Source organism: Hyperolius riggenbachi, chromosome 11, assembly GCF_040937935.1.
Source record: "Hyperolius riggenbachi isolate aHypRig1 chromosome 11, aHypRig1.pri, whole genome shotgun sequence".
Classification (NCBI taxonomy): Eukaryota; Metazoa; Chordata; class Amphibia; order Anura; family Hyperoliidae; genus Hyperolius; species Hyperolius riggenbachi.
In genome coordinates this window covers 224,938,616-224,961,093 of record NC_090656.1, presented here as the reverse complement: position 1 = coordinate 224,961,093, position 22,478 = coordinate 224,938,616, and the positions used below count along the sequence as shown (strand labels likewise).

At 49.4% G+C, this 22,478-nt stretch overlaps 1 protein-coding gene across 2 annotated transcripts in view; it reads right to left on the bottom strand.

The window, feature by feature from the left end:
• The window catches only part of ACCS (1-aminocyclopropane-1-carboxylate synthase homolog (inactive)), a 68,589-nt gene that overhangs the window by 16,346 nt on the left and 29,765 nt on the right, over positions 1-22,478 (bottom strand). For both annotated transcript variants that reach the window (XM_068261230.1, XM_068261231.1), the window contains exons 4-10: positions 20,554-20,624; positions 20,002-20,071; positions 16,233-16,299; positions 13,046-13,143; positions 11,734-11,811; positions 11,545-11,645; positions 5,152-5,241 (exon numbers count right to left, since the gene is read on the bottom strand). In XM_068261230.1, coding sequence (XP_068117331.1) covers positions 5,152-5,241; positions 11,545-11,645; positions 11,734-11,811; positions 13,046-13,143; positions 16,233-16,299; positions 20,002-20,071; positions 20,554-20,624 — 575 coding nt within the window. The remainder of the gene's footprint in view (positions 1-5,151; positions 5,242-11,544; positions 11,646-11,733; positions 11,812-13,045; positions 13,144-16,232; positions 16,300-20,001; positions 20,072-20,553; positions 20,625-22,478) is intronic.

Sequence of the window (22,478 nt, the reverse complement as noted above, 5' to 3'; positions counted from 1 at the left end):
CTGCCTCCTAACCTGATGCGTCTCCCACAGAGCCGGATTAAGGCCAAGTGGGTCCCTAAGCAGAGTAACAGATTTGCCCCCCCATTATGTTAAAATAGAATCCTACTCACACTGGGGGAGATTGTGGTCAATCTAAATAAATACATAATAATAATAATATGGTAGGACATTAGAGTAGGACTATGGTAGGATTAGAGTGTGAGCTCCTCTGAGGACAGTCAGTGACATGACTATGTACTCTGTAATGTGCTGCAGAAGATGTTAGTGCTATATAAGTACATAATAATAATAATAATAATATCTGGTAGGACATTAGACTAGGACTATGGCAGGATTAGATTGTGAGCTCCTCTGAGGACAGTTAGTGACATGGCTATGTACTCTGTAAAGCGCTGCAGAAGATGTCAGTGCTATATAAATACATAATAATAATATGGTAGGACATTACACTAGGACTATGGCAGGATTAGATTGTTAGCTCCTCTGAGGACAGTCAGTGACATGACTATGTACTCTGTAAAGTGCTGCAGAAGATGTCAGTGCTATACAAACACATAATAATATGGTATGACATTAGACTAGGACTATGGTAGGATTAGATTGTGAGCTCCTCTGAGGACAGTTAGTGACGTTGCTACGAAAAGGTAGAGAGATGAATGAAGACTAGCCAGAGAGGAGGAAAGGATAGAGATGGGGAGGGAGGGGAAAGCCAGAGAGGGGGCCAGGATCACAGAGGAAAAGAGAGGGAGAGAGGGAACAAGATGGGGAAGAGAGGGTATAGATTCTCCCATCCTGTGCTGGACAAGAGTGTGATGGGAAAGAAAGTTAAAAGAGTGGAGGAGGAAAGGAAATGTTTCACATGTCACAGTGGAGTGACTGTAAATGGGCAATAAATCAGGCAGGGAAGGCTGAGACAAAAGCACCCAGCAGGAGCTGGCAAGTCCGATTATCTTCTGTATATTGTAGTTTGTTTAGTTTACTTACAGGTCAGTGTGATTTCTTTGTTTGGTAAGGACCTGTGTGCAGAGCTTCTGTTCCCCTACAGCTGAGTGACCATCCGTCGGTGACTTGTGGTCGCTCTGCCCATCGTCAGTTTTCAGCCTGCTCACGTCTCCGTTACAGCTCCCCTCACTCACTGCTTTGCAGACCACGTGCTGGCTCACAGTGATGAGTGTGAGCGATGCACAGTGACGATGACAGGAAGTATACGGGCAGCTGGGGTTCTCTGAGGGAAGGGAGAGAGCGGGCAGGAGCAGGAGCCAGGAGGGGTAACCAGGAGGACAGCCAGCAGCGGCAGCGCAATATGACAGGCTGGATTATGTGCTGATGGGGCCCTTTGACTCTTAATGGGGCCCCAAGCTCCTGATTGTATTGACTGGTCGAATATCTGGCCCTGGTCTCCCAGTGCGCACACATACCTACTGTTCTCCGGCGACACCACACAGGACAGTACAGCTCCAGCTCTGGAGTAAAGGTGGCCATACACTGGTCGATTTGCCATCAGATTCGACCAACAGACAGATCCCTATCTGATCGAATCTGATCAGAGAGGGATCGTATGGCTACCTTTACTGCAAACAGATTGTGAACAGATTTCAGCCTGAAACCGATCACAATCTGTTGTGGTGGTGGTGGTGCTGCTGCTGCCGCCGCTCCCCCCCCCCCCCCGCGCCCCCCGCCGCATACATTACCTGCTCCGCCGGCGCGACTCCCGGGTCTCTCTCCGCTCTTCTTCTCCGCTCTGGTCTCCGGCTCCTGCATGCTTCACTTCTTCCTGCCCTCTACTGTTTAAACTTCCTGCCGGGCAGGAATAAGTGAAGGCATGCCGGAGACCAGAGCGGAGAAGAAGAGCGGAGACGAGCGGGGGTAGTCGCGCCGGCGGAGCAGGTAATGTATGCGGCTCTATTGCGTCGGTCGTCGGGCACTCGAACGCCGCTAGCGATGCGCTCTCTACCCGCCGGCGATCGATGGTTATTTTCCGCACGGCGCGATCGACGGGATCGGACGAAATGGATCGAAATTCGGCGTGTAGCGTGAACGATTGGCAGCAGATTCGATCCCAGTGATCGAATCTGCTGTCGAAACGGCTGTAAATCAGGCCAGTGTATGGCCAGCTTAAGGGGTTAGGAGATTACTAGTCAGCTGTAATCAGCTGCCCTAATCATCTGTAAAGCTGCCGGGGATCCCATAGACTTCAGAAACAGAGCTGTTTAGCAGCGTTGGGCTGTAAACCAAGCTGTAAATCAATTCTAACTCGGATGCATTCCTCTGAAGTGGTGATGCCTGTCTTGTCCTGGCCTTACTTTCAAACTGCTCTCCAGGTAATTAAATGGGCTGTTTTCTCCTCCACTCTGATCTTTGCCATAGTTATCTCACCTACTCCTCTGCTTTATTGCAACATAACTTAAACACCCTGCTTATATTTACTTAGTGAGGCTGGATCACCATTTACTGTTCATTAATTTCATTGCCGATTGTCCTCTGCAAAACGCCAGCAAACATTATCTAAGCGGCTCGTGGCTAGTGGAAAAGGGAGCTAATGCTCCATCCGCGTACTGTGCATGGGGATGGGAAGGGAGTGTTACATCTGGCTACTTTGATTTGAGTACTACTAACAGTTGAGGTGGGGCTAGGGGGAAGGCATACTGGCTACGTAGAGCTGGGGTGGGTGAAAGGGGGCGAAGAAGTGCTTAATTCAGGGGTCTCAAACTCAATTTACCCGGGGGCCGCAGGAGGCAAAGTCAGGATGAGGCTGGGCCGCATAAGGAAGTTCACATGTCCCCGCCACAAAACGAGGGCTGCAGAGCCCCCAAATCGCCCCGGGGGGCAATCCGCCGGCATTTCCTGGAAGGGGCAGAGCTTTCAGCTTCAGCTCTGCCCCTCCTGACGTCAATCGCAGCAGATCACCGCCTCTGCCCGCCCCTCTCACTCTTCCTTCACAGAGAGGGGCGGGGGAGAGGCGGCGATCCATTCGGCGATTGACGTCAGGAGGGGCAGGGCTACAGCTGGAAGCTCTGCCCCTCAGCGCAGTCGTGGATGTTTGCGCGGGGGATTTGGGGGTCTGCAGCCCTTGTTTAGCGGCGGGGATGCGGCGGATTACTTGGGAGCACTGAGGCGAACTATAAGGTATAATGGGCAAATATAGTTCGCTTCTGTGTCTCTTTTGCTTTTGTCGGCAGGCAGGGCCGGTTTAAGCAACAATGGGGCCCCAGAGCAAAATAAACCTGCCCCCCCTCCCCCCCAACAGATACCCTGGAACAAAAATCGGCATTAAGGGACCTTTTTTGCAGCTGGTATAGTCAGGGTGTGAAGCCCCAATCGGTCGGAGCTCCACATTCTGGCTACCCCAGCCTGCATGGGGGACAAGGGGTTAAAAAGTTTCAGGAGTGGGGACCCCACATAATTTAAAAAAAAAAAAATCCCACACTCTAAACATAAAAAAAAAAAATTGGGAAAATAGGATAAAATGCCAGGAATCTTCATACAGCCATATTGCGGCTGTATAGCGATCCCTGGCCAAAGCGCTGCGGCTGCGTATGGACCCCCTGGAAACCCTGTCAGGAAATGTATTGCTCTTTCTTTTGATACATGTAAAATTACACTACCGTTAGGCTTGCTACTAAAAGTGACATTTACCGCATTTAAAAGTATACTATTTTCCTTCGAAACTTTAAAATCGATTTTCTCAAAAACTATAAGGTCTTTTTGAAAAATAGTTTTTTCCTCTTATTCCTAATGATCTCCTTAACATATCCTGCAAATTTAGGGTTTCTAGTATTTAAGGTGGATTTGCTATTAACCATTAAAGTCGGCGGGTTTTTAAATGTGTATTTTTTTCCTTTGCAACTTTAAAATCGATTTTCTCAAAAACTATAAGGCCGATTTGAAATTTTTTTTCCTCTTGTAGCCACTGGGGGCCCCTACAAGCTCTGGGGCCCTGGGGCCACAAAATATTGTATCGAGGGCCGCAAATGGCCCGCAGCCCGCGAGTTTGAGACCCCTGGCTTAATTGTTTTGGGAGGCCCAACCAAAATTTTGCTATGGGGCCCCATGATTTCTAGCTACGCCCCTGCACCACACTGTTAGTACACTACTTAATCAGCTAGGCTACTAGGATTAGAGTCCTTCCTTAAGGTCTCTGAGACTCCGCACTGGCCTGTCAGTCACTGTTCAGCCAGTCATCAAGCCTGAAACTAGGCACAATTTTTATTGGCTAGGATTAATAACAGCTTCACAATGTTACTGCAGTAACATTTACAAAAATGACAGAAAATGACATCATACCATCAATTAGATAGTATGATGTCATTTTCTGACAATGCATTTTTGTAAATGTTACTGTACATTGTAAATTTAGTACTAAAGCTTGATTTTGATGAAAATCGTGAATCGAATCGAAATCGCAATTTCTGACAGAAATCGTGCAATTCAATCTTTTCCTAAAATCATTCAGGCCTAATGGTGACAGCAGTCTGGTATAAATAACAAGTCCAGCAACACTTCAGACAGAGCACCTGATCTGCATGCTTGTTCAGGGTCTACGGCGAAATTGCCGCGGCCGCGATTTCAATCGCGAAAATAGAGAAAACTAAAAGGCGTAGGGTGACGATTTAGGTGTCGCCAGAAAGAGGAGAAAGAGAGCTTTAAAATTATATCCATCTTTCCATAGTTACATTGTATTACACAGGGCGACTTTTTCCTAAAGTCAGCAGCTCCATTCTGCTGAATGGAGCTGCTGACACTGGGGAAAGTGTGGTCCTGTGTAATACAAGTAACTATGGAAAGATGGATATAATTTTAAAGCTCTCTTTCTCCTCTTTCTGGCGACACCTAAATCGTCACCCTACGCATTTTAGTTTTCTCTATTTTCGCGATTGAAATCGCGGCCGCGGCAATTTCAATCACGAAAATAGCAAAAACTAAAAGGCGTAGGGTGGCGGTTTATATATCATTGGAAAGAGGAGAAAGAGAGCTTTAAAATGATATGCATCTTTTCATAGTTTTTGCACTGCTCGGAGTCCCTCTAACCCATCAAGACAGCCAGGCAATCTGCTTTGTTTAAAAGGAAATAAATATGGCAGCTTCCATATCTATCACTCTCACTTCGGGTGCACTTTAACAGAACATGACATATCAGAAACACAAACGTACCTTTCGAAGCTCAGAACGCTGTGGTATGCCACCGATTCATCGAAAACCGACAGCATATAAATCTCGTCTACAATAACGTGTAAGGAATGCCTGCGGGGTAGAGACAAGGACACACTGCTTGATGAGAGACTTTTGGAAAGACAAACAGTGATTACAGGGCAAGTATAATACACTTCCTCGCATATACGGTAATCCGGGCCGGATTTCTGGCAAGGTCACATAGGCCATGGCCTAGGGCACCAGAAATTTGGGGGCGGCTCAGTGAGGAGCAGTAAAAGCTGTTCTATGCAGCCATCCCTATCTACAAGGACAGCTTTAACCTTTGAACTCTCTGTCCTGCAGTTGTGTCGTCCCTGCAAGACCTGTAAGCTCTATCCTGCAGGTATACTTCAGCCTAACTCTCATGGTGACTCAATGGGTCCATCATTAACGAGATGGCAAACATAAAAATTCTTAAAGAAAACATAATTTATAATCTATACGTGAATTACTGAAATGGTTATTGTCTGTGACTTCCAATGATGGAAAGTAAGTAGAATTCTCGGGCACACTGAGATAACAACCATCCATACATATGGTTGGCCTTGGGCGGTAAAAAGTACAAATCCGGCCCTGACGGTAATACAGGCTGTGCCGCGCCTTCTCTCTGTGAAAGGCCTCTATATGTGTACAGTGTCACTCCCTTGCATATCATATAATACAGGCCATGCCACCAGTGTTGCCAACCTTTTACGTTATTTTTTACTGACAAATACCTAAAAATGTACAGACAAAAGATTGTTTTTACTGACAAAATCCTCTGCCAAAAAAATGGGCGTGGTCACGTGGGAGTGGTCATGGGTGGGGCCAAATATACATGATTTTAGTAGTGCTGTAAAATGTCTGCCGGGGAAGTTTGAGCTCTGCCATAGTGTTTCCCCCCCTTCCCCCAAAATACATGTAATCTTACAGCATTTCACCAAAAATCCATGTAAAAATACAGATAATATGGCAGCGGTTCCCTAAAAATAGATGTAATCTGGCAGCAGCGATTCCCTTCCCTAATATACACATAATCTGGCAGTAGTTCCCCAAAATACACTTAATCTGACAGCAGTGGTTCCCCAAAAATAGGTAGCCCCAGGTCTAGGTGTCCCCCAGCAGGCTCGGACTGACCCACCGAACTGCCCACGTTTCCATCGGTGGGCCCCACCTCCTGGGGGCCCCAGAGCGGGCACAGTGCAGGAAGGGGGGAAATTGGGTACAGAGCGGCAGGGAGGAGGTGAAGCTTCCCCCCCCCCTCCCTCACCTAGGGCACCCCCCCTTCCGCGCTCCCCCTCCCTCCAAAATTGCAGCCAGCGGCCGTGAGCGGGGAATAGCTTACCGGCATGACATGAGATCCATCACTCTGCGTGCCGCTTGCTGGTCTCCGTCTCCTGCAATGCACTGTCTAATCACACTCTCACAGGAAGTACTGCGAGAGCGTGATTAGACAGTGCATTGCAGGAGACGGAGACCAGCCAGCGGCACGCAGAGCTATGGATCTCATGTCATGCCGGTAATCTATTCCCCGCTCGCTGCTGCTGGCTGCAAATTTAGAGGGAGGGGGAGCGCGGAAGGGGGGAGGGGTCCTAGGTGAGGGGGGGGGGAAGCTTCCCCCCCTCCCTGCCGCTCTGTACCCAATTTCCCCCCTTCCTGCACTGTGCATTTTGTCAGTAAAATTATCTGCCGCCAATCTGATTGTATTTTGTTGGGTATATGTAGTCAGGGGTATATGTGCCCAGTATATGTAGCCAGGGGGTATATGTGCCCAGTATATGTAGCCACTAGCCAGAGGTATATATCCCCAGTATATATAGGCAGGGGTATATGTCCCCAGTATATGTAGGCAGGGGTATATGTGCCCAGTATATGTAGCCAGGGGTATATGTGCCCAGTATATGTAGCCAGAGGTATATGTCCCCAGTATATGTAGGCAGGGGTATATGTCCCCAGTATATGTAGGCAGGGGTATATGTGCCCAGTATATGTAGCCAGGGGTATATGTGCCCAGTATATGTAGCCAGAGGTATATGTCCCCAGTATATGTAGGCAGGGGTATATGTGCCCAGTATATGTAGTCAGGGGTATATGTGCCCAGTATATGTAGGCAGGGGTATATGTGCCCAGTATATGTAGTCGGGGGTATATGTCCCCAGTATATGTAGCCACTAGCCAGAGGTATATGTCCCCAGTATATGTGGGTAGGGGTATATGTCCCCAGTATATGTAGGCAGGGGTATATGTCCCCAGTATATGTAGGCAGGTGTATATGTGCCCAGTATATGTAGTCGGAGGTATATGTCCCCAGTATACGTAGGCAGGGGTATATGCAGGCGGGGGTATATGTCCCCAGTGTATGTAGTCGGGGGTATATGTGCCCAGTATATGTAGGCAGGGGTATATGTCCCCAGAATAGGTAGCCAGGTGTCCCCCCAGCAGGAGGGAAGCAGCGCAGAGATGGAGAGCTGTGGGATCAGCGGGGAAGGGGAGGCCATCTCAACTCCCTTCCCTCACCTTGGGGCTCTCCCTCCCTCGCTCTCCCCTCCAGAACTAAGTGTGGTGCGGTGGCTGGCAGCGGGCGGAACTTACCTCCGTCTCGTTGCAGGCGCAGAATGGATTTGCCGCTAGTCTGGTCCAGACCAGAGCAGCGGCACCAAAACTTCCGTCGCTTGCGAGACAGAGGTAAGTTCCGCCCACTGCCAAACGCCGCACAACACTTCGTTCTAGAGGGGAGAGTGAGGGAGGTAGAGTCCCAAGGTGAGGGAAGGGGGGGGGGGGGGAAGACGTCCACCCTTCCCCACCGCTGATCCCACAGCTCTCCCTATTCTCTGCGCTGCTCCCCTCCAGCTCACAGGGCGGCCAATTATGGGCGCTGCTGAATTCCTTACGGAATTCACGGGCAGCTAAATTTGCATCAAAATTTACGGAATGCCGTAAATTTACGGGCGGTTGGCAACACTGCATGCCACGCCTCTCTGTGAGGGGCCGCTATCAGAGTGGGGTGTCACTCCCTCGCACATCATATAATACAGGCCATGCCACGCCTTCTCTCTGTGAGGGGCCTCTATCAGTGTGTGGTGCAACTCCCTCGCACATCATATGTTACAGGTCATGCCACGCCTTCACTCTGTGAAGGGCCTCTATCAGTGTGTGGTGTGACTCCCTCACACATCATATACGGTAATACAGGCCATGCCACGTCTTCTCTCTGTGAGGGGCCACTATCAGTGTACATTCAGTGTGACTTGCACGCACATCATCTGACACATGTTATGTACAGTGACCAGATTTTTTTGGGTCCAACCTGGGACGCGGTGGAGGGGGGGGGGGGAGTGGTCTTCGCGTCGCACCAAAAAATGGGCGTGGCCACGACATTGTATAGGCCAGAGGTGCCCACACTTTTTTGGCTTGTGAGCTACTTTCAAAAGTCAAAGTGATCTACCTACGTACAATTTTAGGAGCACACTTGTATATACAGAATGGAAAATGTAGTGGAGTCGGGATCTACCAAGAAGGCCTTCGCGATCTACCGGCAGATCGCGATCTACCTAATGGGCACCGCTGGTATAGACGGAGCGTAACCGTAACCCCAAAGCAGCAAATATAGCCAGCTATGACCTTTAAATAGTAAATGCAGCAACAGTTACCCCAGAGCCCAGACACCAGAAAATAAACGCAATGTGGGCAGCTTTTCACCAGAAAAACCGCAATGTTAGCAACATTTCAGCAGAATATAAACGCAATTGGGGCAACATTTCAGCAGACAACAAACGCAATTTGGGCAACATTTCACCAAAGCAGCAAATATAGCCAACTATGGCTATTAAAAAATAAATGCAGCAACAGTTACACCAGACACCAGAAAATAAACGCAATGTGGGCAGCTTTTCACCAGAAAAAAAAACCCTCAATGTTAGCAACATTTCAGCAGGAAATAAACGCAATTTGGGCAACATTTCAGCAGACAACAAACACAATTTGGGCAACATTTCAGCAGAAAATAAACACAATTTGGGCAACATTTCACCAGAAAATAAACGCAATGTGGGCAACTTTTCACTAGAAAAAAAATGCAATGTGGGCAACATTTCAGCAGAAAATGAACGCAATTTGGGCAACATTTCACTAGAAAACAAACCCAATTTGGGCAAAATTTCAGCAGAAAATAAACGCAATTTGGAGCTTGGAGCTCGTCTATGATCACCTGGACAGACCAGACTCCTACGCCAGGATCCTCCTACTGGACTTCAGCTCAGCATTCAATACCATCAGCCCCAAAATACTTCAAGATAATCTCGCCACGCTAGGTGTCCACCCCTCCCTACGGCGGTGGATCACGACTTCCTCACCAACAGATCCCAGGTCGTCAGGTTAGGAACTATCTCCTCACTACCTAGGACCAGCAATACAGGAGCCCCGCAAGGCTCTGTCGCCATTTCTGTTCTCTCTGTACACGAACAACTGCAAATCCTCGTCGGACTCTGTAAAAGTAATCAAATTTGCAGACGACACAACCATCGTCGGTCTCATCACCAATAACAATGAGAAGGCGTACCGCCACGCGGTCGACAGTATCTGCCACTGGTGCAGAGAGAACGGATTGGTCCTTAACACAGCGAAAACTGTGGAGATGATCATTGATTTCAGGAGGCGTGCTCCCACCCTACCTACAATCCGTATTGATGGCAAGGAAGTGGAAAGAGTTCCCTGCGTCCGCCTTCTGGGCACAACCTTCTCCAATGACCTGAGGTGGAAAGCCAACACTGCCTCCACACAGAGGAAAGCCCAACAGAGACTTTTCTTTCTTCGCCAACTAAAAAAGTTTAGTATGGCCCCAAAACTTCTGACTAACTTCTATTCTGCTACAATCGAATCGGTCCTATGCTCTTCCATCCTGGTCTGGTATGCCGGCTCCTCCGCCAGCGACAGGCTCAAAATGCAGAGGATCATCAGATCAGCAGAGAGGATCATCGGGAAAGCCCTTCCTACTCTGGACCTCCTCTACCACTCCAGGCTGAACACCAGAGCATTAAAGATCGCCAACGACTCCTCGCACCCAGGCCACCGCTTCTTTAGTCAGCTGCCCTTGAGCCGAAGACTCCGGTTCCGGTCCATCCTCACCAGGACCTCGAGACATAAGAACAGTTTCTTTCCCTCTACTGTCAACCTTCTGAACTCTCTCCACGAAATTGTCCATCCCCACCCTACAAACTCAAGCCACACTATAGCATGCTAAACTGAGGCACACTGCACATTGACGGCGGTCTAGCTCCAGCAAACTTTCTGCCTGTTCTTTGGGTGTATTTTTGTTTTGTAACTAATACTTCATTGTGTCCCCCTGCATCTGTTTCTGTTTTTTGCTTCTTCTGACTGCATGTTCCATCCTGTATCTGTATTTGTATCTGTATCAGTACCCTGTACGTGCCAAGCCCAATTCCGGGCACGACCCAGTCGTGCTTGGCGAAAATAAAGATTCTGATTCTGATTTTGGGCAACATTTCAGCAGACAACAAATGCAATTTGGGCAACATTTCAGCAGAAAACAAACGCAATTTGGGCAACATTTCAGCAGAAAACAAACGCAATTTGGGCAACATTTCAGCAGAAAACGAACACAATTTGGGCAACATTTCAGCAGAAAACGAACGCAATTTGGGCAACATTTCAGCACAAAATAACGCAATGTGGGCAACATTTCACCTGCAAAAAAAAGGAATTTACTCACCTAACAGAAGTCTCCTCTCCCGGCCGGACTCTGGCGCGCAGCTCCCCCAGACCATCTTGCTCCTGCATATCTCCTGCGCTGAATGGAATAGCAGGGTTTCGGAAAGATGGCGCCCAAAGCCCTGTACTGAAAACACAAATAGTCTCCAGTACAGGGCTTCGGATGCCATCTTCCCGTAGCCCTGCTCTGCCTGCCGGAAGACTATGCAAGCTGGAGCGGGGCTGTGGGCTATGAACTGGCGCGGCGTCTATTAGACGCAGCCAGTTCATGCAATCGTATGGTGGCCAGAGTCCCGAGGCCAGGACGTCCCGCGACTGAAACCGGGACTTTTCCCGGGACATAGCACAGCCTGGGACAGGGGACCAGAATCCGGGACCTGTCCTAGGTAAAGCAGGATGTATGGTCACAGTAATGTTGTGCCACGCCTTCTCTCTGTGAGGGGCCTCTATCAGTGTGGGGTGTGACTTCCTCACACATCATATCATACAGGCCGTGCCACACCTTCTCTCTGTAATGGGCCACTATCAGTGTGGGGTGTGACTCCCTCACACATCATATAACACAGGCCGTGCCACGCCTTCTCTCCGTAATGGGCCACTAACAGTGTGCGGCGTGACTCCCCCTCTGCAGTGTGAACAGTGAGGTACCTTTTGGCAAACTCCAGGAACTCCAGCATTTCTCCAGCCGAATATACGTCTCCCAGAGGATTGTGGGGGTTTATCAGGATGAGCGCCTTCACACTGGTTCCCTGGAAAATAAAATCAAGGCTCATTGGTTGTGTTACCACCAGAGGGCAGTATGACCATACAGGAACATAATGTAATCTGGAGTCTAACCTCCTCCTTGGCGTTTTGCAGGGTGGCCTCCAGCTTCTGCACCGTCAGCTGGAACGGCCGCGTTGCCGGTGGAGTTATCTGTGAGCAATGGAGAAAACAGGAGACAGATTTAGTCTCGGTGTTCAGCTTTTTATCACAGAACTATTTATACAACGTCCTCCATGTAGACCAGGCATATCGCACTCCAGTCCTCAAAGGCCGAGGTCCTCACACATTTTTGGCACAGCTCAATTTAATTAATGGGGCTGAATCAGGAAAGGTGTGGTTCATCAAGTAGGTGCGGTTCATCAGGACTGGAGTTCACCACCTGAATATTGCAGACAGAAGATAAAACTCCACAGAAAATGGAGGAGATAATGTCAGTCTAGTGTTATTTAATTATCGGGGGAAACCCACTATACTGTATTTATGGCTGGTGTCCTCAGTGGGAATGGGTGGTGGTAGAGAGTGGGGGAGTTAGGTTGTAGTGGAGATTAGGGGGTTAAGTGGTGGTGGAGAGTGGAGGTTGGGTAGTGGGGCGGGGGGTTGGGTGGTGGCAGAGAGTGGGGCGGTTGAGTGGAGGCGAAGAGTGGGAGGGTTGTGTGGTGGTGGAGAGTGTGGGTTGGTTGAGTCGTAGCAGAGAGTGGATGGGTTGAGTGGTGGTGGAGAGTGGATGGGTTGAGTGGTGGTGGAGAAGGGTGGGTGGGTGGTGGTGGAGAAGGGTGGGTGGGTGGTGGTGGAGAGTGGCGGTTTGGGTGGTGGTGGAGAGTGGCGGTTTGGGTGGTGGGCTAGAATGGGGGAATGGGTAGTGAGATTTTTATCCATTAGTGGTTCCTAACAATCATTTATACAAAGAATCATTTGTAAACGATCGTTCGGCAAATTGCATCGTTAGAGGCCACCTTAAGAGCAGTTCCTCCCTGTAGAATGTTATTATACTTCTAGTCAGTGTGACTCTATCGTTGCTTGTTTCCTATGTATCAATGTGTAGGGATCTGAGGTGTAGGCAGAAGCGTCACTAGAAATCATGGGGCCCTCCAGCAAAACTTTGATGGGGCCCTCCAATGTTTACACCCTTTTCCTTGCCTTCCCTTGGTGACCCTCACAGCCTGGAGGCCCATCATTCAAGGCCAGTGTCGTAAAAGTGTGGCCATCAGATTTTCACACCCATAAGAAGCGAAGCCACAAAAATGCCAGATCTGAAGGATGGACCCCTTTAGTAGAAGAAAGGTAGGTTAGTAGGGCTCCCCTCACAGCTCTGGGCCCCCCTGCGGTTGCAAGTGCTGCTCCCTGGTAGTTACGCCCCTGGGTGTAGGGTTCCTTCGTTCCTCACCTTGCTGTCCAGGTGGACGTACACGAGCTTAATGCCGCTGTACAGGAAGATGCTCTGTGTGATCCCGCCATAGAATGGGGTGGCAATTAGTATGGAATCTGTAAAGTAAAAAGAGTAAATGACTACCTGTTCCCAGCAGGGCCGGCCTTTGACCTGAGCGACCGGTGCGATCGCTCAGGGCGCCGGCTTCCAGGGGGCGCTCCTGTCCCCTGGCCACATGTTTTACTATGGAAGCTGCGGCTGGGTCCTCTGGCTCCGCCCCCTTGTGTCGATGCTAGGGGTGATGGGGGTAAACATGTCCATGCGGCGCCGTAATGGAAGGGGGAGCCGCAGCGCGGGGAGGGCAGCCCGACCTCTCCCTCCCTTCCTCTATGGGCCACCCTCCGTGATCCCCCCCTCCGATGCAGACTGGAGCAGGAAGCAATGCAGAGAGAACAACTCACCTCCCTGGTTCCGATCGCCGGCGCCTCTCACTTGCCGCTGCTGGTCTCCTCTTCTGCATAGTTACTGATAAACACTAAACTTCCTGTTAAGCAGGAAGTTTAGTGTTTATCAGTAACTATGCAGAAGAGGAGACCAGCAGCAGCAAGTGAGAGGCGCCGGCGATCGGAACCAGGGAGGTGAGTTGTTCTCTCTGCATTGCTTCCTGCTCCAGTCTGCATCGGAGGGTGGCCCGTGGAGGAAGGGGGGGAGAGGTCGTTCTGCCCTCCCCGCGGCTCCCCCTCCACTATGAGGGGAGGGGGAGGGGTACCTACCTACTCTATACTGGGGGCACCTACCTATCTAGCCAATACTGGGGGCACCTACCTATCTAACCCATACTGGGGGAGGCTACCTATCTAGCCAATACTGGGGGCACCTACTTATACTGGGGGGCAGCTACCTATCTAATCTATACTGGGGGCAGCTACCTATCTAGCCAATACTGGGGGCACCTACCTATCTAACCTATACTGGGGGGCAGTTACCTATCTAATCTATACTGGGGGCACCTACCTATCTAGCCTATACTGGGGGGCACCTACCTATCTAACCTACAATGGGGGGCAGCTACCTATCTAACCTATACTGGGGGGCAGCTACCTATCTAATCTATACTGGGGGCACCTACCTATCTAACTTATACTGGGGGAGGCTACCTATCTAGCCAATACTGGGGGCACCTACCTATACTGGGGGGCAGCTACCTATCTAATCTATACTGGGGGCACCTACCTATCTAACCTATACTGGGGGGCAGCTACCTATCTAATCTATACTGGGGGCACCTACCTATCTAACCTATACTGGGGGCGGCTACCTATCTAGCCAATACTGGGGGAACCTACCTATACTGGGGGGCAGCTACCTATCTAATCTATACTGGGGCAGCTACCTATCTAACCTATACTGGGGGCACCTACCTATCTAACCTATACTGGGGGCAGCTACCTATCTAACCTATACTGGGGGCATCTACCTATCTAATCTATACTGGGGCAGCTACCTAACCTATATTGCAGGTACCTACCTATCTAACCTATAGCTGGGACAAATGCCTACCTAACCTATACTGGGGCAAGTATACTGGCTACCTATACTAGGGGGGAACCTACCTGGCTAACCTATACTGGGGGGGGGGGAATCTATAGCTGGCTACCTTTACTGGGTCACCTATGCCTGGCTACCTATACTGGGGGGGGGGACTTATAGCTATATGTCAGGAATCAGGATGGACGGAGGCACGCTGAGCCTCAGGCTGCTGCAGACAAGCGCGCAGCATGTGTGCCACTCAGCACTGTGATAATATCCTGAGTGACGACGAGTCCTCTCCTGCTCCCTGAAATTTTGGCACCTACACTGGCACTAAGCCCCCCCCCCATTAGTGTATGTGTGTGGTGCGCTCACACGCAAAGAGGATGAATGTGGGGGGGGGGCACCAAAATCTGGTTACGCTCAGGGCGCTGTGAAACCTAAGGCCGGCCCTGGTTCCCAGGACTGTATCAATGACAAAGTGACATCAGACAAGATGAGAACGATGATGTCACCAGATCCCCTCTCCCCTACACCTTCCGGCAAGGCTCTGCTATCAGCATGCATCATGGGAGTGACATCCGGCATGAGGAGGCAGTACCAGATGGGTGGCATGCAGTAGGCTGAGCAGGACAGGAAAGCCACATATGGGAAAAGCAATATGAGGTCCAGTATTGTACAGCCGAATCACGACCGATGGCAGGAAGGCTGCACACTGTACAGCGCCCTCTGCTGGAGCTACTGAATCCAGCCAATAAATGACTACCTCCTGTACAACTACTGCTCTCCACCCCTCTCCTGCCCCGCCTCCGCCCACCCATAGCACATCTCTGCCTATCTTACCACACCCACTGCATGTACAGCACCCTCTGCTGGAACTACTGAGTTCAGCCAATAAATGACTAATTGGTGTACAAGTACTGCTCTCCGCCCCTCCCCCCACTCACCCTGTCACACCTCCCACCAATAGCACACCTCTACCTACTCTTACCACACCCCCTGCACTGTACAGCACCCTCTGATAGTACTAATAGGTCCGGCCAATAAATGACTACCTGCTTTACAAGTAATGCTCTCCGCCCCTCTCTCACCCTGCCACACCTCCCGCCCATAGCACACCTCTGCTTACTCTTACCATACCCTTGCACTGTACAGCGCCCTCTGCTGGTACTACTGAGTCCCGACCAATCACTGATTACCTGGTCTACAAGCACTGCTCTCCGCCCCTCTCTCACCCTGCCACACCTCCCGCCCATAGCACACCTCTGCTTACTCTTACCATACCCCTTGCACTGTACAGCGCCCTCTGCTGGTACTACTGAGTCCCGACCAATCACTGATTACCTGGTCTACAAGCACTGCTCTCCGCCCCTCTCTCACCCTGCCACACCTCCCGCCCATAGCACACCTCTGCTTACTCTTACCATACCCCTTGCACTGTACAGCTCCCTCTGCTGGTACTACTGAGTCCCAACCAATCACTGACTACCTGGTCTACAAGTACTACTCTCCGCCCCTCTCTCATAGCGCCTCACCTCCTCCAGCCTTTAGGACATCTCTGCCTACTCTTACCTTACCCCCTGCTGTGCAACCACACCCCCTGGACACTGATCATACCACACCCCCTGGACACTGATCATGTGATCTGAAACAAGGAATAAACCGCCAGTCTCACCTCCAGGATCACAGAGGACGGCTGCCAGAGAAGAGAAGAGAGAGCCGCAGCCATTCAGGATCACCACCTGCAACACAAGAAGAGTTATTCTAGCTACCCTGATGAAGGAAGCTATGGCGCTGTGCATGCTGGGAGTGACACACTAAGTGGGGCGCATATATACGACCCATCATGGTACTCTATTGTCCATAGAAGGACATAATACACCATACATAGACAGGAGGACAGACTTACCATGAGGCCGCCCCATACCTCCCCCTGGTGCAGTGAATGGATGGGCCTCAGCATGCTTGTTGTACATACAGCTTTACCTTGTGCTGCCATTATGGTGCAGATTCTGGAGCCTCATTTTCCCGGTTAGGCAAAGGAGAGGAATGGGGCGGCCTCCAGGCATGAGTGCTATCCTGTCTTCTACTGTATGTCCTACTATGGACACTGAAGTGTAACCACGGGGATACAGGAAGATGCCCTCCACATCATAGATTTGTGGCCATGTGCATCAGCCTTACATTTTTTAATTAATGTTTATTTTCAGATCTTCAGAGAATGACTATTTGATTTGATAATTATTATCGAATGAAAATCAGCACCACCAATTTCGGGCCGAAATTGGTCCCATGTATTGATTGGACATGCTGTAAGAAGCAGGGCCGATTTGCTCAATTGGGTGCATGGTGGTAAAAGCATGTGATATCGGGGCGAGCAATGACATCTAAACCCCTGGTGCTGTCCCTCTGATGTAAAATGGTCCAACCCCCCCCCCGCAGTATCTCTCTCTCTCTGGCACTTTGCACGCTCTCTCTCTCTCTGGCACTTTGCACACTCTCTCTCTGGCACTTTGCACGCACTCTCTCTCTGACACTTTGCACACTCTCTCTCTGGCACTTTGCACACTCTCTCTCTCTGGCACTTTGCACACTCTCTCTCTCTGGCACTTTGCACACTCTCTCTCTCTGGCACTTTGCACACTCTCTCTCTCTGGCACTTTGCACACTCTCTCTCTCTGGCACTTTGCACACTCTCTCTCTGGCACTTTGCACACTCTCTCTCTGGCACTTTGCACACTCTCTCTCTCTGGCACTTTGCACACTCTCTCTCTCTGGCACTTTGCACACTCTCTCTCTCTGGCACTTTGCACACTCTCTCTCTCTGGCACTTTGCACACTCTCTCTCTCTGGCACTTTGCACACTCTCTCTCTCTGGCACTTTGCATGCTCTCTATCTCTGGCACTTTGCATGCTCTCTATCTCTGGCACTTTGCACGCTCTCTCTCTGGCACTTTGCACGCTTTCTATCTCTGGCACTTTGCACACTCTCTATCTCTGGCAATGTGCACGCTCTCGATCTCTGGCACTTTGCACGCTCTCTATCTCTGGCAATGTGCACGCTCTCGATCTCTGGCACTTTGCACGCTCTCTATCTCTGACACTTTTCATGCTCCCTATCTCTGGCACTTTGCACGCTCTTTCTCTCTCTCTCTCTGGCACTTTGCATGCTTTATCTCTGGCATTTTGTATGCGCCCTCTCTCTCTTTGGCACTTTGCACACACTCTCTTTCTCTGGCACTTTGCACGCTCTCCCTATTTAGCACTTTGCACACTCTCTCTCTGGCAATACGCGCACTCTCTCTCTCTCTCTCTCCGGCACTTTGCACACTCTCAGGCACTTTGCACTCTATCTGGCAATTTGCACACTCTCTCTCTGGCACTTTGTATGTGCCCTCTGTCTCTCTGCACTCTCTCTCTCTCTCTGGCAATTTGCACACTCTCTCTCTCTCTCTCTGGCACTTTACACACTCTCTCTCTCTGGCACTTTGCACACGCTCTTTCTCTGGCACTTTGCACACGCTCTCTCTGGCACTTTGCACACTCTCTTTCTCTGGCACTTTGCACACTCTCTTTCTCTGGCACTTTGCACACTCTCTCTCTCTCTGGCACTTTGTATGCGCCCTCTATGTCTTTTTGCACTCACTCTCTCTCTGGTACTTTGTACACTGTCTCTCTCTGGCACTTTGCACTCGCTCTCTCTTTCTCTCTCTGGCACTTTGCACACTCTCCCTCTCTGGCACTTTGCACACTCTCTCTCACTCTGGCACTTTGCACACACTCTCTCTCTGGCACTTTGTATGTGCCCTTTGTCTCTCTGCACTCTCTCTCTCTGGAACTTTGCACTCTCTCTCTCTCTCTCTCTCGCTGGCACTTTGCACACTCTCTCTCTCTGGCACTTTGTATGTGCCCTCTGTCTCTCTGCACTCTCTCTCTCTCTGGCACTTTGCACACACTCTCTCTCTGGCACTTTGTATGCGCCCTCTGTCTCTCTGCACTCTCTCTCTGGAACTTTGCACTCTCTCTCTCTCTCTCTGGCACTTTGCACACACTCTCTCTCTGGCACTTTGTATGTGCCCTCTGTCTCTCTGCACTCTCTCTCTCTGGAACTTTGCACTCTCTCTCTCTGGCACTTTGCACACTCTCTCTCTCTGGCACTTTGTATGTGCAGTCTGTCTCTCTGCACTCTCTCTCTCTGGCACTTTGCACACAGCACTTTGCACACACTCTCTCTCTGGCACTTTGTATGTGCCCTCTGTCTCTCTGCACTCTCTCTCTCTGGAACTTTGCACACAGCACTTTGCACACACTCTCTCTCTGGCACTTTGTATGTGCCCTCTGTCTCTCTGCACTCTCTCTCTCTGGCACTTTGCACACAGCACTTTGCACACACTCTCTCTCTGGCACTTTGTATGTGCCCTCTGTCTCTCTGCACTCTCTCTCTCTGGAACTTTGCACACTCTCTCTCTCTCTCTTTCTCTGGAACTTTGCACACTCTCTCTCTCTCTCTCTCTGGCACTTTGCACACACTCTCTCTCTGGCACTTTGTATGTGCCCTCTGTCTCTCTGCACTCTCTCTCTCTCTGGAACTTTGCACTCTCTCTCTCTCTCTGGCACTTTGCACACGCTCTCTCTCTCTCTGGCACTTTGCACACACTCTCTCTCTGGCACTTTGTATGTGCCCTCTGTCTCTCTGCACTCTCTCTCTCTCTCTCTGGAACTTTGCACTCTCTCTCTCTCTCTCTGGAACTTTGCACACTCTCTCTCTCTCTCTGGCACTTTGCACACACTCTCTCTCTGGCACTTTGTATGTGCCCTCTGTCTCTCTGCACTCTCTCTCTCTCTCTGGCACTTTGCACACAGCACTTTGCACACACTCTCTCTCTGGCACTTTGTATGTGCCCTCTGTCTCTCTGCACTCTCTCTCTCTGGAACTTTGCATACTCTCTCTCTCTCTCTCTCTGGCACTTTGCACACTCTCTCTCTCTGGCACTTTGTATGTGCCCTCTGTCTCTCTGCACTCTCTCTCTGGCACTTTGCACTCTCTCTCTCTCTCTGGCACTTTGCACACTCTCTCTCTCTGGCACTTTGTATGTGCCCTCTGTCTCTCTGCACTCTCTCTCTCTGGCACTTTGCACACAGCACTTTGCACACTCTCTCTCTCTGGCACTTTGTATGTGCCCTCTGTCTCTCTGCACTCTCTCTCTCTGGCACTTTGTATGTGCCCTCTGTCTCTCTGCACTCTCTCTCTCTGGCACTTTGCACATTCTCTCTCTCTGGTACGTTGTGCACTCTCTCTCTCTCTGGCACTTCACATGCTGTCTCTCCTCACTGTCACACTGTTTCTCCCCGCAGTCTCCACACATCATACGCTCACAGATCAGATGGACGGTCACATGTACACCCCTCTAATTAATAGATTACTGGGTACAATAATTACTTACGTTCTCAGCATTCAGAGGTGAAGGGGCCTTACAGTAATAGGTCAGAAAACGAGCAACTTCCTCTCTTAAACTGTAAAAAAGAGGATGAGAGACAGTCAACGGCCCAGTGCTGAATACACGGTATTATTGTATTGACATAGATTAATATTACAATTTATTTATATGGCACCAGCATCTTCAGTGGCACCGCACAACAGACAATACACAGTATAAAAAGCAATGCATAGTATAGGATGTAGGAACACTGAATAGTGACGATACAACACAGCTTTGTACACAAAGACAAGATACATAACTACATTACACAGCAGCCCTGCAACAAACTCTGTGCATCAGAAAACTAACTTAGGATGTCCAGTTACCATACCCTGGAGCCCCGCCCATCCACTGTGTAGCCAGAGTTATATTACCCAGAAGCAGGACCAAAGTGTGACTTCTGTGTGGCCGGAGTTATATTACACCTGTGCATTATACCTTTATATAATAAAGAGACCCAGCACAGAATATTTCAAAGGCTTCCAGTGAAAATGATACAAACTGTCAGATACTCACAAGCTGTGGCCCTTCCAGTCTGGATACTGGAGCAGCGGAGGCTCCACTACATTCATGTCGCTCTGCGTCAGCTGCAAAACACAGATTTATAGAGATGAATGGAATTCTGTCCTCAGATTTCTCCCCCAGCAGCACAGCAGCCCTTCCCCTCTAAATGTATGGAATAGGAGAGAATGCATGGAAACAGGCACTAAGGGCAGTAGTGACATCAGGTTCATGGCCGGGTCTACCAGCTGCCTCCTCCAGAACCACCCAACACAGGATTAGCACAGCCAGGCCCAGCCATCTGTGGCATTCCTTCTAAGTCTCCCTCTGACCACTTCTGGTCTAGGAATACAAGTGGTGTCCTTTTAAAATAACCCTGTAGTGAAAGGCTAGTGTACATGGACCTTTATGTTCATTTTCAGTTCAGGTCCCAGTGAATTATTATTATTATTGATATATAAAGCGCTAACATATTCCGTGGCGCTGTACAAAGTAAGAAAAGAACATGGGGTATATAATAATACAGACAGAAGTGTACACCAATATACAAGATACATCATTAGTGACAAAATACAAAAATGATACAAAACACAGAATACAAAATACAGAATTGGTAATGACAGTGATAAAAGTAACATGATAAATAAAAGGGGGAGGGAGCCCTGCCCTTGTGAGCTTACAATCCAAAAGGAATGGGGGGGGGGGGGAACAAGATGAGGGGTAGTATATTTATATATTGTATTTATAAAGCGCCAACATATTACGCCAACATTATACAACAAATATATAGAGGCAGTGTGTTTTAGGATACCTAGTAGGGGTGCAATTTGGTCTTAGAACAATGAAATGGGAATGAAAAGCTAGGGTCCACCTGAGGTCAACGTGAGCAGAAACGGAAGGCAAAGGACCCTGTACACTAGTCCACACTGATATCGGACCCATGTTGACCTGTGGTGGACCTCATGCTGTATGGACTGTGAACTGAACTCAGTTTTGTGTAAAGTTTTGACGGTTCCCTCATGCTGGGAATACACGGTTCGTTTTTGAGGCAGATAGATGGTTAGATTGATAATTTCTGACATGTTCATCATTTTGCCGCTTGATTCCTGATAGAAGTAAATGGAAAAAGATAAGAAAAACGAGTGGAAGATAAGAGATTCGACTGCAGAATTGAGCGGCAGAAACGAACCGTGTATTCCCAGCATTAGGCCCAGGAGTCTGCAGAAGCATGTGCTTCTTATGTCCTATCTGGAAATGAGTAACTAATCAGTGCGCCACTCCCAAACCAGTGGTCCTGCACCCCTCCATCTCCTCCTCCTGTGACAGTTCAGGATGTCACATTACTCTCTGAGCAGCCGTAGAAAAGAGAGAGAGAGAGATGGACGGAGGTTGTAAAAAAGAAGCACAGAAAGAAAGACATAGAGAGGGAATATGAGAGACAAACAGAGAGATAGTGGGGGTGTTAAACGGGGGGTGGGACACACAGAAAGAGACATAGTGAAAAAAAGAGATGGAATATATACTCACCTAAAGGATTATTAGGAACACCATACTAGTACCGTACCCCATTTCACCTTCAGAACTGCCTTAATTCTACGTGACATTGATTCAACAAGGTGCTGAAAGCATTCTTTAGAAATGTTGGCCCATATTGATAGGATAGCATCTTGCAGTTGATGGAGATTTGTGGGATGCACATCCAGGGCACGAAGCTCCCGTTCCATCACATCCCAATCATGCTCAATTGGGCTGAGATCTGGTGACTGTGGGGGCCATTTTAGTACAGTGAACTCATTGTCATGTTCAAGAAACCAATTTGAAATGATTGGAGCTTTGTGACATGGTGCATTATCCTGCTGGAAGTAGCCTTCAGAGGATGGGTACATGGTGGTCATGAAGGGATGGACATGGTCAGAAACAATGCTCAGGTAGCCCGTGGC